At 42.2% G+C, this 26,476-nt stretch overlaps 3 protein-coding genes across 21 annotated transcripts in view; 2 read left to right on the plus strand and 1 right to left on the minus strand.

Annotated features, from left to right (window-relative positions):
- TLR6 (toll like receptor 6) overlaps positions 1–4,735 on the plus strand; it is a 29,150-nt gene extending 24,415 nt beyond the window's left edge. For all 3 annotated transcript variants that reach the window (XM_072945113.1, XM_072945109.1, XM_072945119.1), the window contains one exon: positions 803–4,735. In XM_072945113.1, coding sequence (XP_072801214.1) covers positions 872–3,262 — 2,391 coding nt within the window. In that variant the 5' untranslated portion in view covers positions 803–871 and the 3' untranslated portion in view covers positions 3,263–4,735. The remainder of the gene's footprint in view (positions 1–802) is intronic.
- Positions 1–26,403, plus strand: part of TLR1 (toll like receptor 1) — a 50,837-nt gene extending 24,434 nt beyond the window's left edge. Inside the window, exons 1-3 of one of the 2 annotated variants that reach the window (XM_072945148.1) lie at positions 19,071–19,128; positions 21,003–21,098; positions 23,760–26,403. In XM_072945148.1, the coding sequence (XP_072801249.1) occupies positions 23,827–26,217 (2,391 nt within the window). In that variant the 5' untranslated portion in view covers positions 19,071–19,128; positions 21,003–21,098; positions 23,760–23,826 and the 3' untranslated portion in view covers positions 26,218–26,403. Of the gene's footprint in view, positions 1–19,070; positions 19,129–21,002; positions 21,099–23,759 lie in introns of those variants that run through there. The other variant, XM_072945140.1, reaches the window with a different exon arrangement.
- On the minus strand, positions 1,737–17,742 carry LOC140687714 (uncharacterized). 16 transcript variants are annotated; one of them, XM_072945234.1, is made up of 4 exons: positions 15,077–17,659; positions 13,337–13,434; positions 12,542–12,679; positions 1,737–4,741 (listed from the first exon to the last, which is right to left on the minus strand). In XM_072945234.1, the coding sequence occupies exon 1, from the start codon at positions 17,622–17,624 to the stop codon at positions 16,143–16,145; it is 1,482 nt and encodes a 493-aa protein (XP_072801335.1). In that variant the 5' UTR covers positions 17,625–17,659; the 3' UTR covers positions 1,737–4,741; positions 12,542–12,679; positions 13,337–13,434; positions 15,077–16,142. The 16 variants fall into 16 exon arrangements, 13 of the variants coding, with proteins under 13 accessions (XP_072801335.1, XP_072801315.1, XP_072801332.1 ...); XM_072945214.1 differs by having other exon boundaries at positions 1,737–3,681; positions 12,542–12,771; positions 13,303–13,434; XR_012062236.1 differs by lacking the exon at positions 1,737–4,741 and having other exon boundaries at positions 10,488–12,771; positions 13,303–13,434; positions 15,077–15,196; positions 17,526–17,742.
- Positions 26,404–26,476: the final 73 nt, after the last annotated feature.

The following is a 26,476-nucleotide window of genomic DNA, read 5'->3' on the forward strand; positions in this document are numbered from 1 at the left end:
GTTATAGTCATTTTACAATGTTGTGTCAATTTCCAGTGTAGCGCACAATTTTTCAGTTATACATAAACGTACATATATTCATTGTCGCATTTTTTTCGGCAGAGATTTTCTTAAACATCTGGAGAAGAAAATAAAACGAAAGAAAAAACAAAATTTCTGATCTTTACAGATTGACTCTGTGCTTCTCCAGACTGTTTACAGCTCTGCCTTAGCCTCTCCTTTCTGCTGGCACAGAGCCTAAAAATCAACTAGAGGCGAAAGCCTGGGATTTGCTCAGGTCTTCTGTGAGCATGCCTCCAGCCCTGGGCATGTGCGTGACCTTCTAGGTTGTCTGGTATACAGAGCTTTCCAAAGCCCTTTTCTCCCATTTTCCTCCTTTCCCAGCCTCTTCCTTCTCTGGCTTTTTGGTTGTCTGTTGCCTGCCCCATTTGTGACCTTTTGTTTCAAGTAGCTGTGACTGGTATATATGCCTTTAAAGGTTTTTGAAACACTGCCCAGGAGGCTGGTCCAGCCCTGAGGAAGTTCTGAGTTGGGTGAAACAAAGGCAAGGTCCTGAGTGGATCCCTCAGAGAGCCACCAGCCAGGTTAGAACACACAACCACAGTTCTTTAATAACAAGATCTCTATTGCCTTTCCTGGCACAAGCAACTGGTATAACTGGAAAAAAGAACACATTAAATGATGGGGACAGAAATGATTCGGGTAGTGAATGATGAACTCACTGAGACTTTGTGTTTAGTAAGTCGAGGTTTGAGAGCAATCATCCAATCTTTACACATCTTAACGTGTATTATGTTTCTAGAATTTGGATGCATATCAAGATGTTCTGAAGAACAGCAGCAACCCTTCGAGGGATGGCCACTTCAACACCATGACCAAAGACAAAGACTCTACTGTCAGAAGCTTTCATTTTGTTTACATCGTGACTTTAATATTTGGAACCATAATCCAGTTCTCTGATGAAAGCGAATTTGTGGTAGACATGTCAAAACTAGGCCTTACTCATGTTCCAAAAGACCTGCCACCAGAAACCAAAGTCTTAGATTTGTCTCAAAACTACATATCTGAGCTTCACCTCTCTAACGTCAGCTTTCTCTCAGGGCTGAAAGTTTTGAGACTTTCTCATAATAGAATTCAGTGCCTTGATGTTAGTATTTTCAAGTTCAACCAGGATTTGGAATATTTGGATTTATCTCACAATCGCTTGCAGAAGGTGTCCTGCCATCCCATCATGAGTCTCAAGCATTTAGACCTCTCATTCAATGACTTTGATGCCCTGCCCATCTGCAAGGAATTTGGCAACTTGACTCAACTGAATTTCTTGGGATTAAGTGCTACAAAGTTCCAACAATTAGATCTACTGCCAATTGCTCACTTGCATCTAAGTTGCATCCTTCTGGATTTGGAAGGTTATTATATGAAAGAAAATGAGAAAGAAAGTCTTCAAATTCTGAATACAAAGGAACTTCACCTTGTTTTTCACCCAGATAGCTTCTTCTCTGTCCAAGTGAACATATCAGTTAATAGTTTAAGGTGCTTACAACTGACTAATATTAAATTGAATGATGACAACTGTCAAGTTTTACTTAAATTTTTGACAGAACTCACTAGAGGGCCAAACTTACTGAACTTTACCCTCAACCACGTAGAAACAACTTGGAAATGTTTGATTAGAGCTTTTCAATTCCTTTGGCCCAAACCAATAGAATATCTCAATATTTACAATTTGACAATAGTTGAAAGCATTGATGAAGAAGACTTTACTTATCAAAAAACAACATTGAAAGCATTGAAAATGGAACATGTTATAAACAGAGTTTTTCTTTTTTCACAGACAGCATTATACACAGTGTTTTCTGAGATGAACATTGTGATGTTAACCATATCAGACACATTTTTTGTACATATGCTTTGTCCGCAGGTACCAAGCACATTTAAGTTTTTAAACTTTACCCAGAATGTTTTCACAGATAGTGTTTTTCAAAATTGCAACACTTTAGCTAGATTGGAGACACTTATCTTACAAAAGAATAAATTAAAAGACCTTTTCAAAGTAGGTCTCATGACTAAGGATATGCTGTCTTTGGAAATACTGGATGTTAGCTGGAATTCTTTGGAATATGATAGACATGATGAAAACTGCATTTGGGTTGGGAGTATAGTGGTGTTAGATTTGTCTTCAAATATACTTTCTGACTCTGTTTTCAGATGTTTACCTCCCAGGGTCAAGGTTCTTGATCTTCACAATAACAGAATAAGGAGCATCCCTAAAGATGTCACCAGTCTAGAAGCTTTGCAAGAGCTCAATGTTGCTTTCAATTTTTTAGCCCACCTTCCTGGATGTGGTACCTTTAGCAGCCTTTCTTTACTGATCATTGACTATAATTCAATTTCCAACCCATCAGCTGATTTCTTCCAGAGCTGCCAGAAGATTAGGTCCCTAAAAGCAGGGAACAATCCATTCCAATGTACATGTGAGCTAAGAGACTTTATCCAAGGTATAGGCCAAGTACCAAGTGAAGTGGTAGAGGACTGGCCTGATTCTTATAAGTGTGACTATCCAGAAAGCTATAAGGGAACCGCACTTAAGGACTTCCACGTATCTCAATTATCCTGCAACACAGCTCTGCTGATTGTCACCATTGGGGTCACTGGGCTGCTGGTGGCTGTTACCGTGACCGTCCTCTGTATCTACCTGGATCTTCCCTGGTATCTCAGGATGCTGTGTCAGTGGACCCAGACCCGGCGCAGGGCTAGGAATGTACCCTTAGCAGAACTCCAAAGAACTCTCCAGTTCCATGCTTTTATTTCATACAGTGAACATGATTCTGCCTGGGTGAAGAATGAACTGGTACCTTGCCTAGAAAAAGAAGATATAAAGATTTGTCTTCATGAGAGGAATTTTGTTCCCGGCAAGAGCATCGTGGAAAATATCATAAACTGTATTGAGAAAAGTTACAAGTCCATCTTTGTCTTGTCTCCCAACTTTGTTCAGAGCGAGTGGTGCCATTATGAACTCTACTTCGCCCACCACAACCTCTTCCATGAAGGATCCAATAACTTAATCCTGATCTTGCTGGAACCCATTCCACAGAACAGCATTCCTGGCAAGTATCACAAGCTGAGGGCTCTCATGGCACAGCGGACTTACTTAGAATGGCCCAAGGAGAAGAGCAAACATGGACTTTTTTGGGCTAATATTAGAGCTGCTTTTAATATGAAATTAACACTGATCACTGAAAACAATGACATACCAACTTAATGAAAAAAATCAGAAAATTCAACTTAAGAAACTCTCATTAACTTGGATTCTGATGAACATGGTGGTTTTAAGTTATTTTCGGATGGTGCCTCCATTATCTCCATGCATTCATGTAAGACCTAAAAATTAAACCAGGCTGAGGGCTGAGGTGGTGCTCAATTACAGGGAGCTCAGTCTCTTCTGGTTGAACCATTCCATTTCAAATTGAAGCAGTCTCTTCTGAGTAAATGCTCAGTCATTCAAGGACCTTCCTTTTCTCTTCTCCTTTCCCAAATGGATTTTGTGTGAGCAGGAGTTTATGGGACCTCATGGCAGCAAGGAAAGTGTCCACTTCAGAACTGTATGCAATGGTGCTTGGGCTGTTCTGTGGATCCTCACTTGCCTCTGGATGGGTTCTGTCATCCTGCTCAATTTTGGGACTTGGGAAAAAATTAGAGCAGTTATAGAAAATAAAGACTTTTTTTTTTCACAGCTGAGTAATCGTTTATGACATGTCTGACCTTGCTACACAAATATGTAATTAACCAGTGGGGATGCATGGCATAATAGTTTATATATATAATGGGAAAGATAACCTTAGTCATAGGCTGTTGAGGCCAAAGACATGATTTACCTGCTTGCCGAGGAAACTCAGAGCCAAATTTATTTGTAACTGGTTATGAAATAGGAGTTTTCTGGTTGTGTTAGAATTTTGGCGAATGCCTCAAAGCTGCCAAAAGGTAGTAAATACCACCACATTTTAAACTGAGATACTAGGCACAGCCAGGCTGGACTTACTGAAAAATAGCAGAAAGAAGCCAGTATCTCGCAGCTCATATTACCCATCTCCAGAAGGCTGGATTCAAAAGGGTGACTAGAGAGTCTTTAAGGGGAGGTTCTAGACCTATGGGGAGAATGCTTTGGATTTCCTTCAAAGCCTAAGAAGAGGGACTCTAGGCTTAGAAGAGTAGCCTGTCATCCCACTCCCAGCCTGGAAGCTTGCAGAGTAACGGGAACGCTCAGGTCCAGTGCAGCAGACAGTGTTTGGTGTGAGAGCTCTCAGAAGAGCTGGATGACTGTCCCCTAGAGTTTTGAGAGTGAGGTGGGTATTGTGAACATAGAGATCAGTAAATAATGCTTTGCAAATACAGGTGCTTGGTAAATATTTGTTGAATGAATGGACAAAGTGCTTCCCATCTGGGGAATTCAGAAGGTGAGAGGTTGGCTTGGACGGCCCAAAGTGACAGGGCACCCTGCTTAAAACCTTCTAATGACCTCCCCTTGCAGTTAGTTAGAAGAAAAGTCGAGCCCCTATCATGACCTGGTGTCACGGTGAGGGTGAGAATGGGAGTTGAGGAGACGGGGTGGGGTTGCCTGCCGCATGACAGTTATCGAGAAGAGTGGTGCATCGGTCCGACAGGGCTGCCAGAACAAAGCACCACAGGCTGGGCGGCTTGGACAACAGGAATGTATTCCTCACAGTTCTGACGTTCTGGAAGTCTGAAAAAGGGAGAGATTGGCAAAAAGAAGGGGTTGGATGGGTATGAGAGCAGGGGAAAGACAGTGACTCCATGACTGGACTCAGGAATATGGAGAGAATGAATGCTAATGAGAGTAAGAATGCAAAACACAATACTGGGAAAGGAGGAGGTCAATTTCTGTCTTGGTTTCTGGAGATTGGTTTGATTAGAAAGGAATGAGAATACATTTCAGGCAGTGAAAGGGATCTGAAGGGATTTTTAAAGCCGAAGGACCTTTCTGGGGGTTTTTAATTACAGTTTATAAGGAATCTCAACAGAGTCAAGTCTAAATATGAACTGGATTCTAAAATTCTCCCCTTCTCCCACCCCTTAGTGATATTGTGAGCAGATTTCAGATCTCTTTGGTCCTTTTGAGGTATTAGTAATGGAATCTAGCTTAAAATCTTCAATCTCCAATTCCATCTAAAGCTCCTCTCTGTTCCCCACGTATAAGCTAGGCTTACAGCTCAGTCTTCGGGTGTGTACAGTGAGGAGGGCGTGGTCTACCTGAGATGCATGCTTCCTGCTCCGCCCTCTCCCAGGTCTAGCTTTCTGATGTGGAGACCAGGAATGAGGGGCAGGAAGGCAGATGTTTGATTCTGTGACTGTGTCTATTAAGGTACGGGCTGAACTGCAGGACAGGGAGACCCCAAACATAGAGCTCAAATAACATAGAAATTTATTCTTTCTTAAATAATTGGTCAAATATAGTTAGGAAGTCCAGGATAGGTAGCTGACTCTACTCCACAAAGTCATTCAAGGGCTCAGGCTAGCCAGTTAGCTCTGTTCCACATACTCTTGTCTTCTCTGGCCTCCATTCTCCTTTATATGGAATCACAAGAATGAATGAAGTCCTCCCTGTGCCTTCTCTGAGTCTGAGGACCAAGGCAAGCTGAGGTGGAGGCACACCGCCATTCCCAGGGATATGCCACCACAGTCTCTGATTGCTTGTTGGCAAGGTTTACTCCAACAGAAATCTCCAGGAGAGTAGATACCAGTCCCTCTGTTTCCTTACACACCTAAACTCCCCAGGGCACGGGTAATGTCCTCTAAGGCTGCTCAGAAAGGGAATATCCTTGGCGGGGAGTTCAGGGGTGTCCTGCACATTTGTGCATCAAAGCAACCATCCACCTGAAGAGAGAGAGAACTAGTCTTCCTGTCCAGTCTCCGTGAGTGATTCTACCAGCAAACCCATTGCCGTTGGCTTGGGAAGGAGAGGATGCCACCTCTCCCACAGGAGAAAAGGATGCAGCGTTATATCATAAACACCATTATCTCAGTGCTGCTGATGCTCTCTGCCCTCCCCTGAGTTGTTGTGTATCTGGGAAATGTGAGGATGGGGTGATGGTGAGGAGGCACTATTTGGTTCAACTGCTTTTTAGAATGCCCTGACGGGAGGGCTTAGCCCCATCTGTTGGCAGCTCTCTTTAGAATGTGGAGTAAATAACACTTCCTAGTCTTTGGTTTTGGACCCAAGTCAGGAAAAGTTCCAGTCAGCACCCTATTCCATAATCCGTAGAATCAACAGATGGAAAGGGAAACTAAAATTGTTGGTGGGCTCTGGAATTACATGGCAGATTAACATCCTAAAAATCTGTCCTATATTTGGATTAAACAATCATAAAAATAGACATAGCATTCATAGTAATAGAAGAAAAGGCAGAGAATAATGGTATGGATATACATCCATTGGTTCAGAAAGTCTACTTCATGGAATATATCCTAAGGAAATAATTGTTCATATACATCCTAAGGAAATGTATGAACAAGCTGCTTACTGCAGAGTTGTTTATAATAATAATACAATGTTTGGAAACAACTTCAACACCCAACAATAGCCAATTGGTTGAATACATTGTTAATTAAAATATTTTAAAAATATGTTATAAGTAAAATGGAACATTATTCAGCCAATAATAACAAAGTTGTAGGTGGATTTTTACTGATATGAAAAGATATTTATGATGTAGTATAGACGAATAAAAACAGATTACAAAACAGAATACATGGTCCAATGTCACCTGAGGGGTGTGTGTGTAAATTGTGCAAACTTTCTGAACAGCAATTTGGTAGCAGGAGTCAAGAGCCTAAAGCATGTTCACGTACATAGAAAAGAGTCTGCATAGTTGCTATGAAAATGATATTGGTGTGTCTCTATAGGATAAGACTATTATTGATTTGAAATTTTTGTTTTTATTTATTTATATTTCCTGATTTTTTCCTTCAGTAAACATTACTTGGATAATAAAAAATAGAAATGACTAAAAAATTATCTTTGAGAAGAACACATACACACATATTTATTTGACCTTGTTATGAAGAAGATCTTTCTAAACCTAAACACAAAATGTGGCAGTGGTCTGCTGGAGCTAGTTTGTATAGGCTTGTGAAAACCACTAGTTAAACATTCAGGAATTTTGCAAGCAGGTCAGTTGATAGCTAGAAATGAATTACAGTGGAAGTACTTACGCTGCAGATATTGTCAGGTGCTACAAATGAGGCTTTTTGGTTTTTTTGTAACTTGGTTTACCAGCACACAACTAAATGACAGGAATAGCAAAGAGAAAAGCAACTTACTTGTTTATATAAAAAGGTACAAGAAGGTCATGAAATAAAGACATAAACAATGAGCAAAGAAGTTTCCATAAAGTCTGCCAGAGGATTAGTAACATAAAAAAGAACATATAATTAAATAGTAAAAATATAATACTGATATAGAAATAGGTAAATGACATGAACAAGTAATTCACGAAAGTGGTAGAAATTGTCAACAAACATGAAAAATCATCCAAGGCATTTATTCATTTCTTTCAGGAATTATTCTAAGGTGACAGTGAAAAAACACTCGGAACAAGATTGTGTACAAAGGTGCTTGTTGATGTTTTGTAAAACTGAAAGAGGGACCCTCCCTTCAGGTCAGTAGCTGGAGATGAGGCTGGCCTTTGCCTAAGATTTACTCAGGTGGCAATTTAAAAAATTTGCTGGGAAGTTTTAAGTAGTTAGGGAGAATTAATTAAAAGCTAAATGTCTAAGTGATGCCATTTTTCAGTCCCAGCCAGCTTCATAGGGCACAGTTTGAGGTCTGGGGTCAGTTGGAGAGAGGAATTGTGCCTTTTGCTGGGGGAGGAGGGAGGGAGGGAAGAAATGGAACACAACCATGAGTACAGCTGACCCTTGAACAATACGAATTTGAACTGCACTGGTCCACTTACACAGATTTTTTCAATACATAGCACTACACTGTTCTCGGCTGAATCCATGGTTGGGGAACCACAGATTGTAGGGCCCACTGTAAAGTTATATATGGGTTAGGTGCCCCTAACACCTGCTTTGTTCAATGGTTACCTGTACTAACCCTGCTGTGAGAGGCACCTCCAAACCAGGGCACTGTGGTCAGAGCATTTTTTTTCTTCCCTGTTGACTAAGAAACTGTACTCTCTACCTCTTCCTGATGAAAAACACTCAGCACACTAGGAATAGATGGGAACTTCCACAGCATGATAAAAAAGCATAGATGAAAAACTCACAGCTAACATCATACTTAATGGTGAAATACTCAAAGTTGTGTCCCAAATTCGGAACCAGACAAGGATGTTTGCTCTCACCACTCCTGTTCCACGTTGTACTGGGAGTGCTGGCCCCGGCAATCAGGCAAGAACGTGTTACAAAATCATCCATATCAGGAAAGAAGAAGATGACATTTTGCAGATAACATGATCTTGTTTGTAGAAAACACTAAAAAACTGTTAGGCAATCTACAGATTTAGTGTGATCCCTATCAAATTACCCAGGACATTTTTCACAGAACTAGAACAAATAATCCTAAAATTCATATGGAATCACAAAAGACTCAGAATTGCCAAAGCAATCCTGAAGAAAAAGAATGAAGCTGGAGGAATAACCCTCCCAGACATCAGTCAATTCTACAGAGCCACAGTAATCAAAACAGCATAATATTGGTACAAAAAACAGACATATGGATCAATGGAACAGAATAGAGAGCCCAGAAATAAACACAGAGACTTTTGGGCAATTAATCTTTGACAGAGGAGGCAAGAATATACAATGGAGTAAAGACAGTCTCTTCAGCAAGTGGTGTTGGGAAAACTGGACAGCTGCATGTAAATCAATGAAGTTAGAATACTCCTCGGGGAGGATATAGCTCAAGTAGTAGAGCATATGCCTAGCATGCATAAGATCATGAGTTCAATCCCTAGTACCTCCTCTAAAAATAAATAAACTGAATTACCTCACCCACCCTGCCAAAATAAAATAATTAAATAATGCAATAATAAATAAAGTTTTTTTTACGTTTAAAAAAAATATTCCCTCACACCATACACAAAAATAAACTCAAAATGGCTTAAAGACTTAAACATAAGACTATAAACCTCTTAGGACAAAACATAGGCAAAACGTTCTCTGATAAAAATCTTAACAATGTTTTCCTAGGGCAGTCTACCCAGGCAATAGAAATAAAGGCAAAAGTAAACAGATGGGACCTAATCAAACTTATAAGCTTTTGCACAGCAAAGGAAACCATAAGCATAACAAAAAGACAACCTACAGAATGGAAGAAAATATTTGCAAAAGATGAGACTGAGCTTAATTTTCAGACGATATAAACAGCTCATATAGCTTGTTAAAAAAAAAAACCCAAACAAACCAAACAATCCAATACAAAAATGGGCAGAAGACCTAAACAAGCAATTCTCCAATGAAGATGTACAAATGGCCAATAAGCACATGAAAAAATGCTCACTATCACTAATTATCAGAGAAATGCAAATCAAAATTACAATGAGGTATCACCTCACACCAGTCAGAATGGCCATCATTCAAAAGTCCACAAATGATAAATGCTGGAGAGGGTGTGGAGAAAAGGGAATCCTCCTACACTCTGTGGGAACATAGTTTTGTGTAACAGTTATGGAAAACAGTATGGAGATTCCTCAAAAAACTAAAAATAGCCTTACTACTTGATCCAGCAATTCCACTCCTGGGCATATATCCAGGGGGAACTTTAATTCAAAAAGATACATGCACCCCAATGTTCATAGTAGCACTATTTACAATAACCAAGACATGGAGACAGCCTAAATGTCCATCGACAGATGACTGGATAAAGAAGTTGTATTCAATGGAATAATACTCAGCTATAAGAAATAATAAAATAATGCCATTTGCAGGAACATGGATGGACCTGGAGATTGTCATTCTAAGTAAGCCAGAAAGACAAAGAAAAATATCATATGATATCATTTATATGTGGAATCTAAAAAAAAGGCAAACTTATTTATGAAACTGAAACAGACTCACATAGAAAACTAACTTATGATTACTGGGGGGTGAAGGGGGTGGAAAGGGATAAATTAGGAGTTTGGGATTTGCAGATACTAATTACTATATATAAAATAAATAAACAACAAGTTTATATGGTATAGCACATGGAACTATATTCAATTTCTTGTAGTAACCTATAATGAAAAAGAATATAAAAATGAATATATGTATATATATATATATATATATATATATATATATATATGACAGAACCATTATGCTGTACACCAGAAATTGACACAACGTTGTAAACTGACTATACTTTAATTAAAAAAAAACTATTAGAACTAAAATAAGTTCAACAAGATTGCAAAGAAGATAAACAATGACTAATATACACATGAAAAGATGCTCAGTATCATTAGGTATCAAAGAAATGCAAATTAAAACCATAATGGCATATTGCTTTATTCCCAATAAGAAGGCTAGAATGAAAGTCAGATGATATGAAGTGTTAGCAAGGATGTGGAGAAATTGGAGCCCTTATACACTGCTGAGGGAAATATAAAATGGTTTAGCTAGCCTAGAATGCCTCAAAAGTCTACACATAGTTACCATATGATGCAGCACCTATGTGTACACCCAAGAGAAAATATGTCTACCAAAAACTTGTACATGAATGTTTGTATATTCATGACAGCCATAAGTGTAAACAACCCAAGTGTCCATCAACTGATGAATGGATAAATAAAATGTGGTATAACCATACAATGGAAAGTTATGTAGAAAAAAAATGAAATCCTGACACATGATATAACATGGATGAACCTTGAAAACACTAGGCTAAGTAAAAAAAAAAAACAAAAATAAAACACAAGGAACCACATAGTACATGATTCTATTTATATGAAATGTCCAAAATAGGCAAATCTATAAGAGATTAGTGCAATCTATAGTGGCTGTCTAGGGCTGGGGCATATGGGGCATTGAAGGGTGACAGCTAAGGGGTATGGTTCTTCTTTTTAGAGTGATGAAAATGTTCTAAATTGTAGTAATGGTTGCACAATTCTATGAACATACCTAAAGTCATTGAATTGTACACTTTAAGTGGGTGAAATATTCTATGGTAGTGTCAGTTGAGGGAGGCTGATGTGGGGTTCTAGGAGGTGAGCGGCCCAAACGAAAAAATGCACAAGGAGTTGCCACATTGCCAGACAGACTTCAGCCAGAGACACCACGGGGTTAACAACACTTTACTGCCACAGGGAGGTGCGCGCCTATGATGCACCCGTCCTGCTTTTATCTGTTTTCCTGTCAGCACATGCGCAGTCTGAGTTTCTTTGTTCATTAGGCTTACAGAATATCTCTAACACATGCATACTTCTATTTTCTCTGTTCTAAATCTTATATAATTGACGCCTGCGTGGAGCAATTATTTACTGCATACTACAAACATGCTCTGTAGTCGAGGCCTTGGGTCCCACAGCCTTAACTTATCTCAAGGCTCTGGCCGTGGCCTTGGGTCCCACGGCCTTAACTCGTCTCAAGGCCAGCTCACATTCCACCCCCTAGGTCGTGGGGACCCTAGCCCATAGGGCAGAGCATTGTGCCCCAAAACCACAACAACAATACAGAGTACAGCATCCTACCAATACACAGGCAGCTACAAAAGCCAGGACAGTTAGGCTCCATCTCCAGGAGGGCATCAAGGATGACCACCAATTTTTAAGGGGGTCTTGAGTTACATAATCTATGCAATCCAATTCCTGACCTATTTCATGCAGTGCCTTAGCTACTTCCTTCTGGTGACCTGGTATATAGATACAACATTCAATATGTAACATAGCACATGTGCCACCCTGGCTTGCAGTGAGATTATCTAATGCCATTCTATTTTGTAAGACCACCTTTCACATCTGGATAGTCTCATCTAACAATTCCTCTATAGCTCTCCTAGTAACATTCAGCACAGCTGATATGTGCTGAGCCAAGGCTTCTACCTGCAATTCGACACTGATGGTCCCAGCACCAGGCAGGAACAGGGCCATAGGATAAAACCATCAAGCTGCACGCTTTCCCTGGTGCCACCGGGTGTGCAGTGGGTCCCAGTTTGTGGGGCGCTCTGTTAAAGTGGGCCGGATATGTCCAGGCAATTAAGCTCTACCCCAAGTACAGCACCCTGTCCATTTAGCCGGGAGATAAGACCATCTGTGGGTGCCACATACCCACAGGTACCCTGGTGGCAAGAAATTGGTGGGTTTTGTGCCAATTTAAGGTCGTCCATCCCACCAGGTGGAGGCATTTATATTATAAGTAATTTTGGCACATAGCTCTTCTGGGAGCCACCCCACTATGCAGTTTGGAGCCTCGTGTTCAAACCACTGCTCAATATAGAGGGGGCTTTAATTTCTCACTTTTACATGAACACTATTCATCCATCCCCACTCATTCCACACAGTCCTTCCAACTGGGGAGTGGGGGGCATTGCGCCACTCACGTCGGAGTATCTCTTCAATAGTCTGCCGCTGCAAGTCCCAGGGCGATCTCGCTGTCCTGTTGGCATTCCATCAAATCAAGGTGCTCCAATTAGCTCTGGACGCGGGGTGGTGGTGCCACATCAGTCCATCTCCTGCGTCTACGGGAAGTTCAGTACAGACCCAACAGTGAGAGACGTTATGGACTCGCGTGAATGTGTGTGCTCAGGAGAACATGGTATTTGCTGTTAACCTGGACGGAAGGACAGAGCAGAGGTGGACACCATGATTAGCAAATCTCTCCCTTCTGGGAGGATGCAAGCCACTTTCTCATCCTGTGAGAGTACAGTGGCAGGAAGGGCTATTCGTCCTGGGCAGTGGTACCACACCAGCCTGCCCACACTAGGTTGGTTACACTCTGGGAGAGCTTCAGGAGCTATCACTGGAATTGCCCAAAGCCGTAGTGCTTCTGCTCCTTTAAGTAGGGACACTTCTGTTTTCCTTAGAGTACCCTGCACATCAAAAGGCCATTCCCCCACTCGTGGGGTTACCTGCAGGGCTTTCTCTAGCCCATCACCTCATGGTTCCAAAAGGGCTAGCCAGGGGCCTTCAGTCTGGACCTGACTCTTCCATGTCCAGGTGTCCTGTTTTCCCAAGTTCAACACCCTGGGGGCGTGTAATACTAACATGTGCCCCGCTATTGAGACATCGGAGGCATTCTGCACAGGCCTAACTCTGAGCCTCCGAATAGTCCCTTGCAATAACTTTTCCAGTGGGCTCATACCTGTACGGCGAGGTTGTTCATTCAAAAGACGTACCGCCTGTGGCAAGACACTGTTCCAGCCTCGCCCTTGTGGTTTGAGAGCCCTCAGTTTGTCCTTCAATAGGCCATTGTACCGTTCAATCATTCCTGCTGCTTGAGGATGGTAAGGCACATGCAATATCTAGTTAATGTCATTTTCCTTGGCCCATTCCTGGGTCTGTTGGGCAGTAAAAGGGGTCCCTCTATCACTTTGTATTTCTAAGGGAGTCCCATAAAAGGCCCATAAAACTTCCAGTGCTCTAATAGTAGAGTCTGGTGTAGCTCGGGGCACATGATAAGCAAAACCTAGACCAGTAGCGGTGTCTACCGCTGTCAGCAGGTACTGCAAGCCTGTACTAGAAGCAAAGGGGCCTTCATAATCTATTTGCCATACCTGCAATGGCTGAATTCCCCATGCAATCTTCCCCATCTGTTGGGGCCATCACCGCCGGTGTGGGTGGTGCTTAGCACACCATGGACACTGCCACACGGCATCTTTGGCTTCACTATGGCTCAGGTGCAGGCCCCACCAGTCGGCTGCCTGTCTCATTGTGTATGAGCCAACATGACCAAGTTTCTTATGGAGCCAGAGACCTATGTCGGGTCCTAGAACCACGGCCTGTATAGGGCGAAGTTGGGCTAGTGCGTCAGCAGCACCATTGCCTGTGCCAGGGCCAGGCAGTGCCCTGGTACGTGGTAAACAGTATACTGACCTTCTTGGCCTTTATCCCATAACTGTTTCCACATCTGTTGTCCCCATAGGGGCCAGTGCCCAGTCATCCAGTCTTGCAGGGCCCATTGGAGTATCCACAATGTAAGGCCTCGATATACGGCCCAACTATCTGTACAAATCTGCAAAAGGCTAGGTCCATTCATCAACACCAGCCATACTGCCCGTAACTCAGCCCATTGACTGGATTGGCCTTCTCCGGTCTCATACCAGAAGGCTTCAGTGGCAGGGTGCAGTGCTACTGCAACCCAAGTGGGCGGACTGCCCTTACAAGATCCATCTGTATACCAAGCAGTTCCCAGGGGTGGCCCTTTCCCTTCACGAAAGGGACTGGGCACAGGGTCCACCTCTTGTTGAGGGAGTGTCTGTACATCAGGTGCAACAAATCTCACAGGCCCTAACACCTGCTGCAGCTCTGCAGCCAAGGGGCTAGCGGTGTACTGGACTCTATGTTCCAAATAAGCACCCCACTTTGTCAGAGTTGGGGGTTTGGGTAGTTCCCGATCGGGGTTGCTTTGCCCATGTCTGTACCCATCCTGCAATAGGGTATGTAGTCTGCACTTGGACCTCTTGCCTCCCCGTCAGTGGCAATCAAGGATGCATAAGTTGCTAGCAACCGTTTCTTAATCAGAGAATAATGACAGCCCCTTTCCACAACTGAGACCAGAATCCTATGGGCACTTTCCGCTGCCCATGTTTCTGCCATAAGCCCCCGCCATACCCATCATTGTCCACATGGACAGTCAACCAGAAAGGGAGGTCTGGATCTTATAGTACACAGTGCTTGTGCTTGGGCCACTGCCTTCTTAGTTTCAACAAATGCACATTCAGTCTCATCAGACCAGTTCTAGACTTCTACCTTTTTAGTCAGCTTATATAGGGGTTTAGCTATTTGGGCCAAATGAGGAATAAACACCCGCCAGTATCCCAGAAGACCTAAATAAGTCTGTAACTGTTTAACCATCTTGGGGTGGGAATATGCCTGGATTTTGTCTGTTACTGCTTCAGGCAGCACTTTTGTCTTACCCGACCAGACAACACCCAAGAATTTGACAGAATATCCAGGTCCTGGCACTTTGTCCTCGTTCACGGCCCACCCCCAGCCTTCCAGGGCTTCTCGCAGTGCTGTGGCACTGGTTTTCAAATCTGAAAGAGAATCAGAGGTTAGCATTATGTCATCAATATAATGGAACAAACAAACAGTATCCAGTTTGCTCCATGTAGCCAGATCCTGGGCCACCAGGCCGTGGCACAGTCTGCGGCAACACAACAAATGTCCATTGTCTGCCTTCCCAGGTGAAGGCAAACTGTTCTTGGCTCTCAGGGGCTATGTCTATCAAGAAGAATGCATTAGCCAGGTCAACCACATAGTGACAAGTACCCAGTTCATGGGACAATCGGTCCATCAAATGTTATATTCGGCACAGCTGCATGCAGTGGGGGAGTGACTTTATTCAATTCCCGATAGTCCACTGTCATCCTCCAGGAGCCATCTGGCTTCCGCACCTGCCATACTGGAGAGTTATATGGGCTATGTGTAGCCCGAATTATGCCGGCTTCCTCAAGCTTCAGAATAGTCTGTCCTATTTCCTCATGACCTCTGGGCAATTGATATTGCTGGACATTCACCACTCTTGTGGCCTGTGGCAAAATCAAAGGTGCGTGATGAGGGTGTCCCCGTATAACTGTTTTCACCATGAACTCTCAGGTGAAATTCCCCTTGAGTCATCTGTATTTGCAATCCTTGCAAAATGTCTATCCCCAGAACGTACTCAGCTACTGGGGAGATATGCAGTTCATACGCAGCAGGGGGCAGATGGCTAATGCCCCAAATCAGAGTCACTCATTAAACACACATTTGCTTGTTTCCATATCCTTCTATATCAACCCATGGTCCCTGAAAACACTCTGGATTTCCATGCACCAATGTAATTTCAGCTCCTGTGTCTACTAGTGCCAGCACTTGCTGCTTATTCATGGGGGGCCAGTGGATAGTCAGTTCAACATGTGGCCTCTGGTCATCGGGGTGCCCCACGTCCTGAACACCTTGGCCTTCCTCCTAGTCCGGGAGGAAATCAGCAAAGGCCACCTCTCAGGCCCGATGGGAGGTTGGCAATGGAGTATATTGCTGCTCAGGCCGTAACTTCTTCCATAAGGCCATCAGCACCCCCAGTGGCTGGCCATCTAATTTTACACGGTCCAGGCCAGCTGCCAGTAAATCGCACCATATCTGTCGGCGATCTAGCTTTTGGGGCCCTCCCAAAATTGGAGCATTCCCCTTTTTCCTCCTCTGCGTGGACTTCCCTTTCTGAGTCACTGCATGGAAGGAGGGGGTCTTGGACTCACCTTGAGTCTTTGCAGCACGTACCCCCTTTCGGCACACCTCTATGTCCCCCAGATGAGCCAGAGCCTCAGTTACTTCATGTATGGGGCGGTCTACATACGGTGCTAGTAGCGCCGCCATAGTCCCAAACGTTCCCATTGGGCCATTAGCCAAAATCAAATCTTTCATTCGAGCTGTAAGGAGCTCATCATCCGGACTATGGAAATGCAAAGAAAACATCATCTGGCGCATGCCCATTTCCCGGACAACTTGCGCTAAGTCCAAATACGTGGTCCATTTACTCACGTGTTTAGGCAAATCCCCTGCACTTTCCCACACAGTACGTACAGCAGCCATTAACCAACTTATCAGCGTATGGTTGCCAGCATCAGCATTTGAGTGGGGAACAGTTTGCAGCCTCTGCCGCAGTGAGGGGACAGTTGTTATGCTGGCCAGCTGGCCCATCTCCTTTGGAGTTAGCGCGGTCTGGTCAGCCCCATCATCCCAAAGGCGCAGTAACCATGCGGGGATTGACTCACCCATACGCTGCTTGCATTGCCTTGCCAGGTCTCTCAATTCTATTGATGTGTAGGACGTATAGGTGGTTTGCCGTGTCACTCGCCATGGCCCCGCAGGAATTCCCCCCTGAGCCGTAGGCTCCTCCACTTCCACCTGTTGCTTCATCATGGGCCATAGACGTAGTGGAATGGGGCTAGGGGCCGGGCTTATCACTCTCGGAGATGGTGGGACCGGAGCTACACAGGCATAGCTGCTCTCAGAGGCGGCGGGGCTAGGACCATGCAGACACCTTTCTGCTGTGCTGGGTCTCTGCTTAAGCTCCTCTTCTCTGCACTGCAACTCCTCCACTTGCATCTGTAAATCTCTCATGTCTTGGCTAGCATGCCGTAAAACAGATAAGAACATCCAGGCTACCCTCCCGGCTGCCTCTCGGTGGGCTAATGGGACTTTATTTTCTAACAGCTCCAACGCCCTCTGGATGTCATCTGGCCGGGGCGCCACTGTGTCCCAATCCTCAGGCTGAGCCCACGTCAGCAAATAGGCTGCCACCGGGTACCATACAGAGGTAGGGGGCCACTTTGCTTCCATCAGAGCATCCCTGTCAGGGGCAGGGGGTTCAGAGGGGGAACTCACCTCATCCTGCTCACAGCGCCAAGTGTCAGCTGAGGGAGGCTGACGTGGTGTTCTAGGAGGTGAGCGGCCCCAATGAAAAAATGCACAAGGAGTTGCCATACCGCCAGACAGACTTCAGCCAGAGACACCACGGGGTTAACAACACTTTATTGCCACAGGGAGGTGCGCGCCTATGATGCACCCGTCCTGCTTTTATCTATTTTCTGTCAGCACATGCGCAGTCTGAGTTTCTTTGTTCATTAGGCTTACAGAACATCTCTAGCACATGCGTACTTCTATTTTCTTTGTTCTAAATCTTATATAATTGACGCCTGCGTGGAGCAATAATTTACTGCATACTACGAACATGCTCTGTAGTTGTGGCCTTGGGTCCCACGGCCTTAACTCATCTCAAGGCCAGCTCACAGAGGGTATAGGAGGAAACAGAGAAAGACAGAATATTGAAGTGAAAGATAATCTCAAGGCTCTTAGTTTAGGGAAGTTGGCCTTGCTCACTGTGGTAGAAAAGCTGATTCCAGCAAGAATTGAGTCCAGCTTGTGACAGGACATCATGCAGTATTAGGCTGAGCACAAGCTCAGAGGAAGACAGCTAGCATTTCTTAGCTTTATTTGTCTTGTTGTTTTGTTACTGTTGTTGTTATTGTAAGAGACAAGAGTGGAGCTATCCGGTTGGATTTCTTGCGTGTGCTGACAACAACTAACCCACAGGAAGTGTCTTGGACCTTATCCAAGGAAAGAGATTGTTAGATGGCATGTTTGTCACATGAAGATTTTTTAAAAATCACTTTTTGAAGAAAGTTTGAAATATCCATGGAAGAAAAAATTGAGCACCGGATTTTCTCTGAAAACCAATTTGTCAGAAAAGACGTGATTAGCATGCATTTTATATTAGCACATGAGTGCTCTCTCTTTATGAATGAGTTTTAGCAAAAAGTACATCTTGACCCCTCCCTCGTTCCACTCTCAGTCATCTTTAGTAGCGGCTTGATCAAAAGACAAGGAAAGCAAACCACCTGAAATACTTCAGACCGGTACTCCCACCTTCACCAGCACAGCTACAAGATAAGCATTTTTTTAAACATTTTTTTATTGATTTATAATCATTTTACAATGTTGTGTCAAATTCCAGTGTTCAGCACAATTTTTCAGTCATTCATGGACATATACACACTCATTGTCACATTTTTTTCTCTGTGAGTTATCATAACATTTTGTGTATATTTCCCTGTGCTATACAGTGTAATCTTGTTAAGATAAGCATTTTGAATTCAGCCAATAAATCAACTGTGGGTTATTAACAGCACCTCCTTCACTTTGTTAGTGTGGACAATAGTCAGCTGACTAGTGGAATATGGAGAGCCACAAAGAAGTGGACCTTTTTTAATGCAGGTTTATCAATTAACCAGACGGTTTTCTACAGATGAATAGGAGAAAGCAGGTTTACACTGACTGTATAGTGTAATTTCGGTGGGATTCAGTAGATGGCATAAAAGAGCTTCCCCGCCCCCCTCTGCAACGTTAAATGTGGTTACCAAATAAATATTTGAGGAAGTACTTGATTTTCCTACAGACTGCCAGCATGACAGAAGGACAGGTCATCTCGGTAAGTGATATCTTTTTAAACTACAAAAGAAAATAATAGTATTACTAGTTATTAGACACAAAAATCTCACAAGTTTCTATGATTAAGTTCTGGGTGTTTTTCTAAGTGGCTTATTTCTGATGTGTACTCAGTGTGGTTCGAACTAGCATTTGTTTATCAGCTCCTTGTCCTAAGTCAGAGAAAGGGTTTTTTTTGTGTGTTTTTCTCTTGAATGGACCTCATCTCATGCGTGACTTGCTTTTGAGAGACATATTTGGGTTGGCAGATGAATTTTGGGTCATAAGTGTCTCCTCAAAGGTTTCTTACAGAGATGCTAGTTGTTGATCTCAGGTGGCATTGCTCTTCATCCAGTCCTCTCCCTTAGTCTCTTGGCCATGAGGATGCCGAGGACAATGGGATGTAGGTAAATTACTCCTGGAGTCAGTGCTGCTGAACACCACCTTTGTTTTTAGGGGCAGGTTCATTTGAGTTTTTTCTCTGGGCTGTTCCCGTGAGCTATTCTTTTCTGTTTTCTCAAACCACTGAAAATGCTCTGGGTTGCTCTACCAGTCAGGTGGCATGGTAGGCTTTGAAAATGTTTCCCAGGCTACACCCAGTTTGATTCAAAGAGTTGAAAGTGAGTGCAACTTTACAACAGAAAGCAAATGTTCACAAAACCACAGAGGAAACAAAGCAGAAAAGCTCCTGAGCTGGTTCTGATCCTTTCAGCCTGTGGTTAATAGCTAGTTGGTGCAAAGAAGACACTCAGTAAATATTTGCAGGACTGAACTTAATGGCCAGATTGATTGCATGAGTATTGGCCATTAAGACAAGTCAAAGTCCTGACCTGATGCTCCCGAAGTCTCCAAACAGAGGCAATTCACCTGTATTGGTGCATTGAATCATATGAGGTGAGGCTAAACCTATCATAATCATAAACATTTACATAAACCCACCAGAAATACTTTTATACTTTCAAATTAAAACATCCTTTTACTGACCACGTTTGCAAATTAATAATTCTACTTGGTAGTAAAACAGTTTTGAGGCTCTACTATAGTTGAGATTTAGTGCTGATCATAGGACTTTCACAGAAAATACTGATTTTTCACTGATCTAGCAAGTTTGGTATATACAATTTATAGCTCCTGTAAGTACCTAAAAATCAGTTCCTCGTGTGTATGACACTTTGACTTCTTAATTACAGAAATAATGATAGTTTCATAAACTGAGTGCTTCCAATAAGGACTCTAAATGAAAGGGCAAGATGGAGGTTGGGCAAATGGGAGATATTTGAGTCAATGATTTCAGCTAGATAGAAAACGGAAGCCATGCTTTCATTAAATGCTTGAAGACAGGCAGTTTTAAAATGTAAATCTGTTGTGCTGGTTGCTTTTGGTAAGGAAACAGGAACAACGTCCATCTTGCTTGTGGTGGTTTCACTGTGTGTTAAGCACTCATGTTCATGCATGGAGTCCTATCTCTGCCCCTTGTCTCTCTGGACACTCTCTGTGCCCCATGCCTGACGATGCTGACCATGGCTTCCTTGAACTCTAGAGTTGGGTGGAAGGTAGAAAGATCCCCAGATTTTGATTCTGGCTTAGGAATAAGTAGGGAACCCCACTGGAACCAAGCCCAAACTGCTTTTACTTCAATTGACGTTTTACGGCATAGTTCTGTTTTGAGATGTTAGGCATTGGCTCAGGTATGTTATCTGGATTTGAATTTGGATTCTCATTGAAACATTTCTCATCATATGAGTAGCTCTTTCAGGAATCTGGAGAGGAAGACTTGGGACATTTCTGGGTCTTTTTTCTAAATACAATCAATGAGATAAAAATGCCACCCTTACTTTTAACATTCATTGTAATGTCTGTGTCCCTTTCTCTGCACAGAGTCTTCATGAGTGGTGATGGAGGGGCATCCCGACCCTCTTCTATGTTTGAAGAAGTCAGGACCACCAAGGCATCATCGGGCACCTCTGTGAAAGGGTAAGTCCAAGCAATGTCCCCGAAACCAGATAAATTTGCATACTGAGGAAATTTTGCAACCCAGGGTTGTTTCTGAGATGAATTATGTAGGTTCTTCTGTGCTTGTTGAGAGATGTGAGGGGACATGTGAAGAGGAATTTGACTCTTCACTGATATTAATGGCTTGCTTGTCTAATGCAGTTCTAGGGGATTTTGAATTAGTTCCTTGAAAGATCTGTGTAGTCATGTAGTCCCTGCTGAGAGGGTCTGTGGTGGTGAGGAGGGATGTATCACTTTCTGGGGTTCATACCAGCAGAACTCCCTCTGGTCTCATGTGCCACTGGAATGGTGATAACAGGATAGAATCTGAACTGTGGTGGGTTGACAACTGGTGCAACAAGCACAGCCTGGAATGATGCCTAGCATTTTATAGGGAATACATATATACTTGATGAATGAAAGATAAAAGGTTTTCTGAATAAGAGAGAGGAGGAAGCTGCTCCCATTTCAAAACCTTTCAGGGCTCACTGCCCCCTCATCACTCTTAGAATAGAAACCCAACTCTTAGCAATGCTCTACACCCTGCGATCTTGGCCCTAACTCTCCTCACACTCACTCAGTCCATGCTAGCACTGATCTCCTTACTGTGTCTCAGACAAACCCAGCTCAGCCCCATCCCAAGACCTTTGCGCCAGCCTTTTCATTTGTCAGAAATGCTTTTCCCCCAGATCTTCCCATGGATTATTCATTCGCTTCCTTCTAGTTTCTACTCCAATACCATCTTCTCAGAAAGGCCCTCTCTGACTAATCAATCTAGAAAAGCTACCACCAACTGCTGTTATATACCTACTGTTATTATTGATCCATTTACCCTGCTTTATTTTTCTATATAACACTTATCACCGTACGAAATTACGTTCAGTCATTTATTTGCCTATTTTCTGTCTCCCCACTGGATAATAAGCTCTTAAGAATTACAACTCTACCCACTTCACTGCTTTATCTCTAGTTCCTAAAACATGGTCAGAAGGTTATCAACAAACACTGGTTGAATAAATAAATCAACAGATGAATGGGCTTTGTGAGAGATCTTTTATCATGATCTAATTGCCCTTTTAGTAAGATCAAAGTTAGATAGCAAATTGTATGTAGGTAACAAAAGGTAATGCGAAAAGAATCCTAATTCACCTGCATGGGGAGGGAACTCTCAAGACAGCCATGGGGAGGTATATTTCCAAGGTGAAGGGTACACCAGCTGTGATCCTAGTAATAAATGATCTTGAGAGTGCTGGGGTCAGAGGACTTTCCTGTGAATACGTAAAACCATCTGTATTAGTTTCCTGTGGCTATTGTAACAAATTATCAGAACTTGGTGGCTTAAAACAACAGAAATTTGTTCTTTCATGGTCCTGGAGACCAGAAGTCCAAAATGAGGGTGTCAGCAGAGCCATACTCCAGGCGTTTCTGGCATCTGCTGGCTGTCTGGCTCTTGGCATTCCTTGCCTTGTCAGTGTGTGGTTCCAATCTCTGCCTCTGTCTTCATATGGCCTTCTTCTCTTTGTCAGTGTTGTCTCTATCAAATATCTCTCTGCCTTTCTCTTTTTTATTTATTTTTGGTGGGGGTGGTCATTAGGTTTATTTATTTAATTATTTTGTAATGGAGGTACAGGAGATTAAACCTAGGACCTCGTGCATGCTAAGCATGTGCTCTACCACTTGAGCTACAGCCTCCCCCCTTTTTAAAATGAATTTTTAATTCTTAAAATTTTTAATTATTATTTATGATTAAAATGTAGTTGACGTACAATATTACATTAGTTCCAGGGTACTACATAATAATTTGATATCTACATACATTATGAAATGATCACCACAACATGTCCAGTAACCATCTGTCACCATAAAAAGTTATTGCAGTATTACTGACCATACTCCTTATTCTCTATATTACATCCCCATAACATTTAGTATCTAACTGGTGATTGGTACCGCATAATCCCCTTCACCTATTTTGCCCTTCCTCCATTCCCCTCCCCTCAGCAACCACCAATTTGTTCTCTGTATCTGTGAGTCTGCTTTCATTTTATTTTGTTTGTTTTGTTATTTAGATTCCACATATACGTGAGATCATGTGGTTTTTGTCTTTCTCTGTCTGACTTATTTCACTACCTTCTAGATTTATCCATGCTGTTCTAAGGCAAGATTTCATTTTTCTATGGCTGAGTAATATTCCATTGTATATATATACCACATCTTTATCATTCACTTATTGATGGACACTTAGGTTCCTTCCATATCTTGGCAATTGTAAATAATGCTCCCTCTGCCTTTCTCTTATAATACTTGTCACTGGACTTAGAGACCACCTAGATAATCCAGAATCTTCTCATTTCAAGATTCTTAACTTAATTATCTCTACAAATACCCAATATTCAATTAGGAGATTAGGACATGGTTAGGAGGTGGATATATCTTTGGGGGGGGTGTCCATTGCACATCCATATTAAAAGTTATTCGATTAGAGGTAGTATAATTATTTATCAGTGTATATATTTCCCTGATTTCAGGTTGTGGGATTCCAATGAGTGTAGCCTTCATTTTATGAGTCTCTAGTAAAAAAATGTTTAATGTCAGCCACCCCTAATTTAATACAATCACTTAATGTGGATTTTTTTCCCCTAGGATCTGTATCTGTATCAAGATACTCTGAAGAATAGCAACTACCCTTGGGAATGTCTCTTGTTACAAAATGACTAAAGTGAATTCTGGCATCTTCCATTTTGCCACCATCTTCATATTAACACTTGAGATCAGAATCCAATTATCTGATGAAAGTGAATTTTTAGTTGATAGATCACAAACAGGTCTCATCTGTGTTCCCAAAGACCTACCCCTGAAAACAACAGTCTTAGATATATCACAAAACTCTATTTCTGAGCTTCGGGCATCTGACATCCTATCACTATCAAAACTGAAAATTTTGATACTTTCTCATAATAGAATCCAGTATCTTGATATCAGTGTTTTCAAATTCAACCAGGAATTAGAATACTTGGATTTGTCCCACAACAAGCTGGAGCAGATTTCTTGCCACCCTATTCTGAGCCTCAAGCACTTAGACCTCTCATTTAATGCATTTGATGCCCTGCCCATTTGCCAAGAGTTTGGCAACATGTCTCAACTACAGTTTCTGGGGTTGAGTGCCACACAGTTTCAAAAACCTAGTCTGCTGCCAATTGCTCATATGCCTATCAATAAGGTTTTACTGGTCTTAGGAGACACTTACGGGGGAAAAGAAGACCCTGAGAGCCTTCAAGACCTGAACATACAGAGTCTGCACATTGTTTTCCCCACAGGAAAGGAATTCCATTTCACTTTGGACGTGTCACTCAGCACTGCAGTAAGTCTGGAACTGTCTAACATCAAATGTGTTCTGGGTGATGATGGATGTCCTTATTTCCACAATGTTCTGTCAAAACTCCAAAAGAATTCAAGGTTATCAAATCTTACTTTAAACAACATTGAAACAACTTGGAATTTTTTCATCATGATCCTCCAGTTGGTTTGGCATACGAGAATTGAGTATTTCTCAATTTCAAATGTGAAACTACAAGGTCACCTTGACTTCAGAGATTTTGATTATTCTGACACTTCACTGAAGGTCTTGTCTATACACCAAGTCGTCACTGATGTGTTTGGGTTTCCACAAAGTTATATCTATGAAATCTTTTCAAATATGAACATCCAACATCTCACAGTGTCTGCTACACACATGGTCCACATGGTTTGCCCATCCCAAATTAGCCCATTTCTGTATTTGGATTTTTCCAATAATGTCTTAACAGACATGGTTTTTAAAAATTGTGGAAATCTGATTAATTTGGAGACATTCAGTTTACAAATGAATCAGTTAAAAGAACTTGCAATTATAGTTCATATGACCGAGACAATGACATCTCTACAACAATTGGATGTTAGCCAGAATTCTCTAAGGTATGATGAAAATGAAGGAAATTGCTCTTGGACTAGAAGTTTATTAAGTTTAAATATGTCTTCAAATATACTGACTGACTCTGTTTTCAGATGTTTACCTCCCAGGGTCAAGGTTCTTGATCTTCACAATAACAGAATAAGGAGCATCCCTAAAGATGTCACCAGTCTAGAAGCTTTGCAAGAGCTCAATGTTGCTTTCAATTTTTTAGCCCACCTTCCTGGATGTGGTACCTTTAGCAGCCTTTCTGTACTGATCATTGACTATAATTCAATTTCCAACCCATCAGCTGATTTCTTCCAGAGCTGCCAGAAGATTAGGTCCCTAAAAGCAGGGAACAATCCATTCCAATGTACATGTGAGCTAAGAGACTTTATCCAAGGTATAGGCCAAGTACCAAGTGAAGTGGTAGAGGACTGGCCTGATTCTTATAAGTGTGACTATCCAGAAAGCTATAAGGGAACCGCACTAAAGGACTTCCACGTATCTCAATTATCCTGCAACACAGCTCTGCTGATTGTCACCATTGGGGTCACTGGGCTGCTGGTGGCTGTTACCGTGACCGTCCTCTGTATCTACCTGGATCTTCCCTGGTATCTCAGGATGCTGTGTCAGTGGACCCAGACCCGGCGCAGGGCTAGGAATGTACCCTTAGCAGAACTCCAAAGAACTCTCCAGTTCCATGCTTTTATTTCATACAGTGGGCACGATTCTTCATGGGTAAAGAGCGAATTACTACCAAACCTAGAAAAAGAAGATATAAAAATTTGTCTTCATGAGAGGAATTTTGTTCCCGGCAAGAGCATCATGGAAAATATCATAAACTGTATTGAGAAAAGTTACAAGTCCATCTTTGTCTTGTCTCCCAACTTTGTTCAGAGTGAGTGGTGCCATTATGAACTCTACTTCGCCCACCACAACCTCTTCCATGAAGGATCCAATAACTTAATCCTGATCTTGCTGGATCCCATTCCACAGTATTCCATTCCTAGCAGCTATCACAAGCTCAGAGCTCTCATGGCACAGAGAACTTATTTGGAATGGCCCAAGGAGAAGAGCAAACATGGACTTTTTTGGGCTAATCTAAGAGCATCTATTAATATTAAATTGATGGAGAAATCAAAAGAATTAAGTTACACACAGATCTAAAAATATTCCTCTGCTGCTTTTAGAAAAAATGTTGCTGCTTTTGCAAGTTCCAACAATGACTTTATTTTGCATCAACACGAATCTAAACATGACTTTAAATTTAAGATGTAGACAAAAATGTGTACATCCTTTCAGGCCTCAGTTCCCTATTTATACATGGTAATAAAAGTAAGTGAAGTGATATAATTTCTATGTAAATGGTTGATTTCTAACATGAGGGATTCATGTGTTTCTTTGCTAGGACTGAATTCACTGAATT

This window comes from Vicugna pacos, chromosome 2 (assembly GCF_048564905.1).
Source record: "Vicugna pacos chromosome 2, VicPac4, whole genome shotgun sequence".
Lineage (NCBI taxonomy): Eukaryota > Metazoa > Chordata > Mammalia > Artiodactyla > Camelidae > Vicugna > Vicugna pacos.

Bases quoted from the DNA above. Each gene is read 5' to 3' on its own strand.
- LOC140687714 (XM_072945231.1), bottom strand. From the start codon at position 17,624: ATGGCAACTCCTTGTGCATTTTTTCATTGGGGCCGCTCACCTCCTAGA.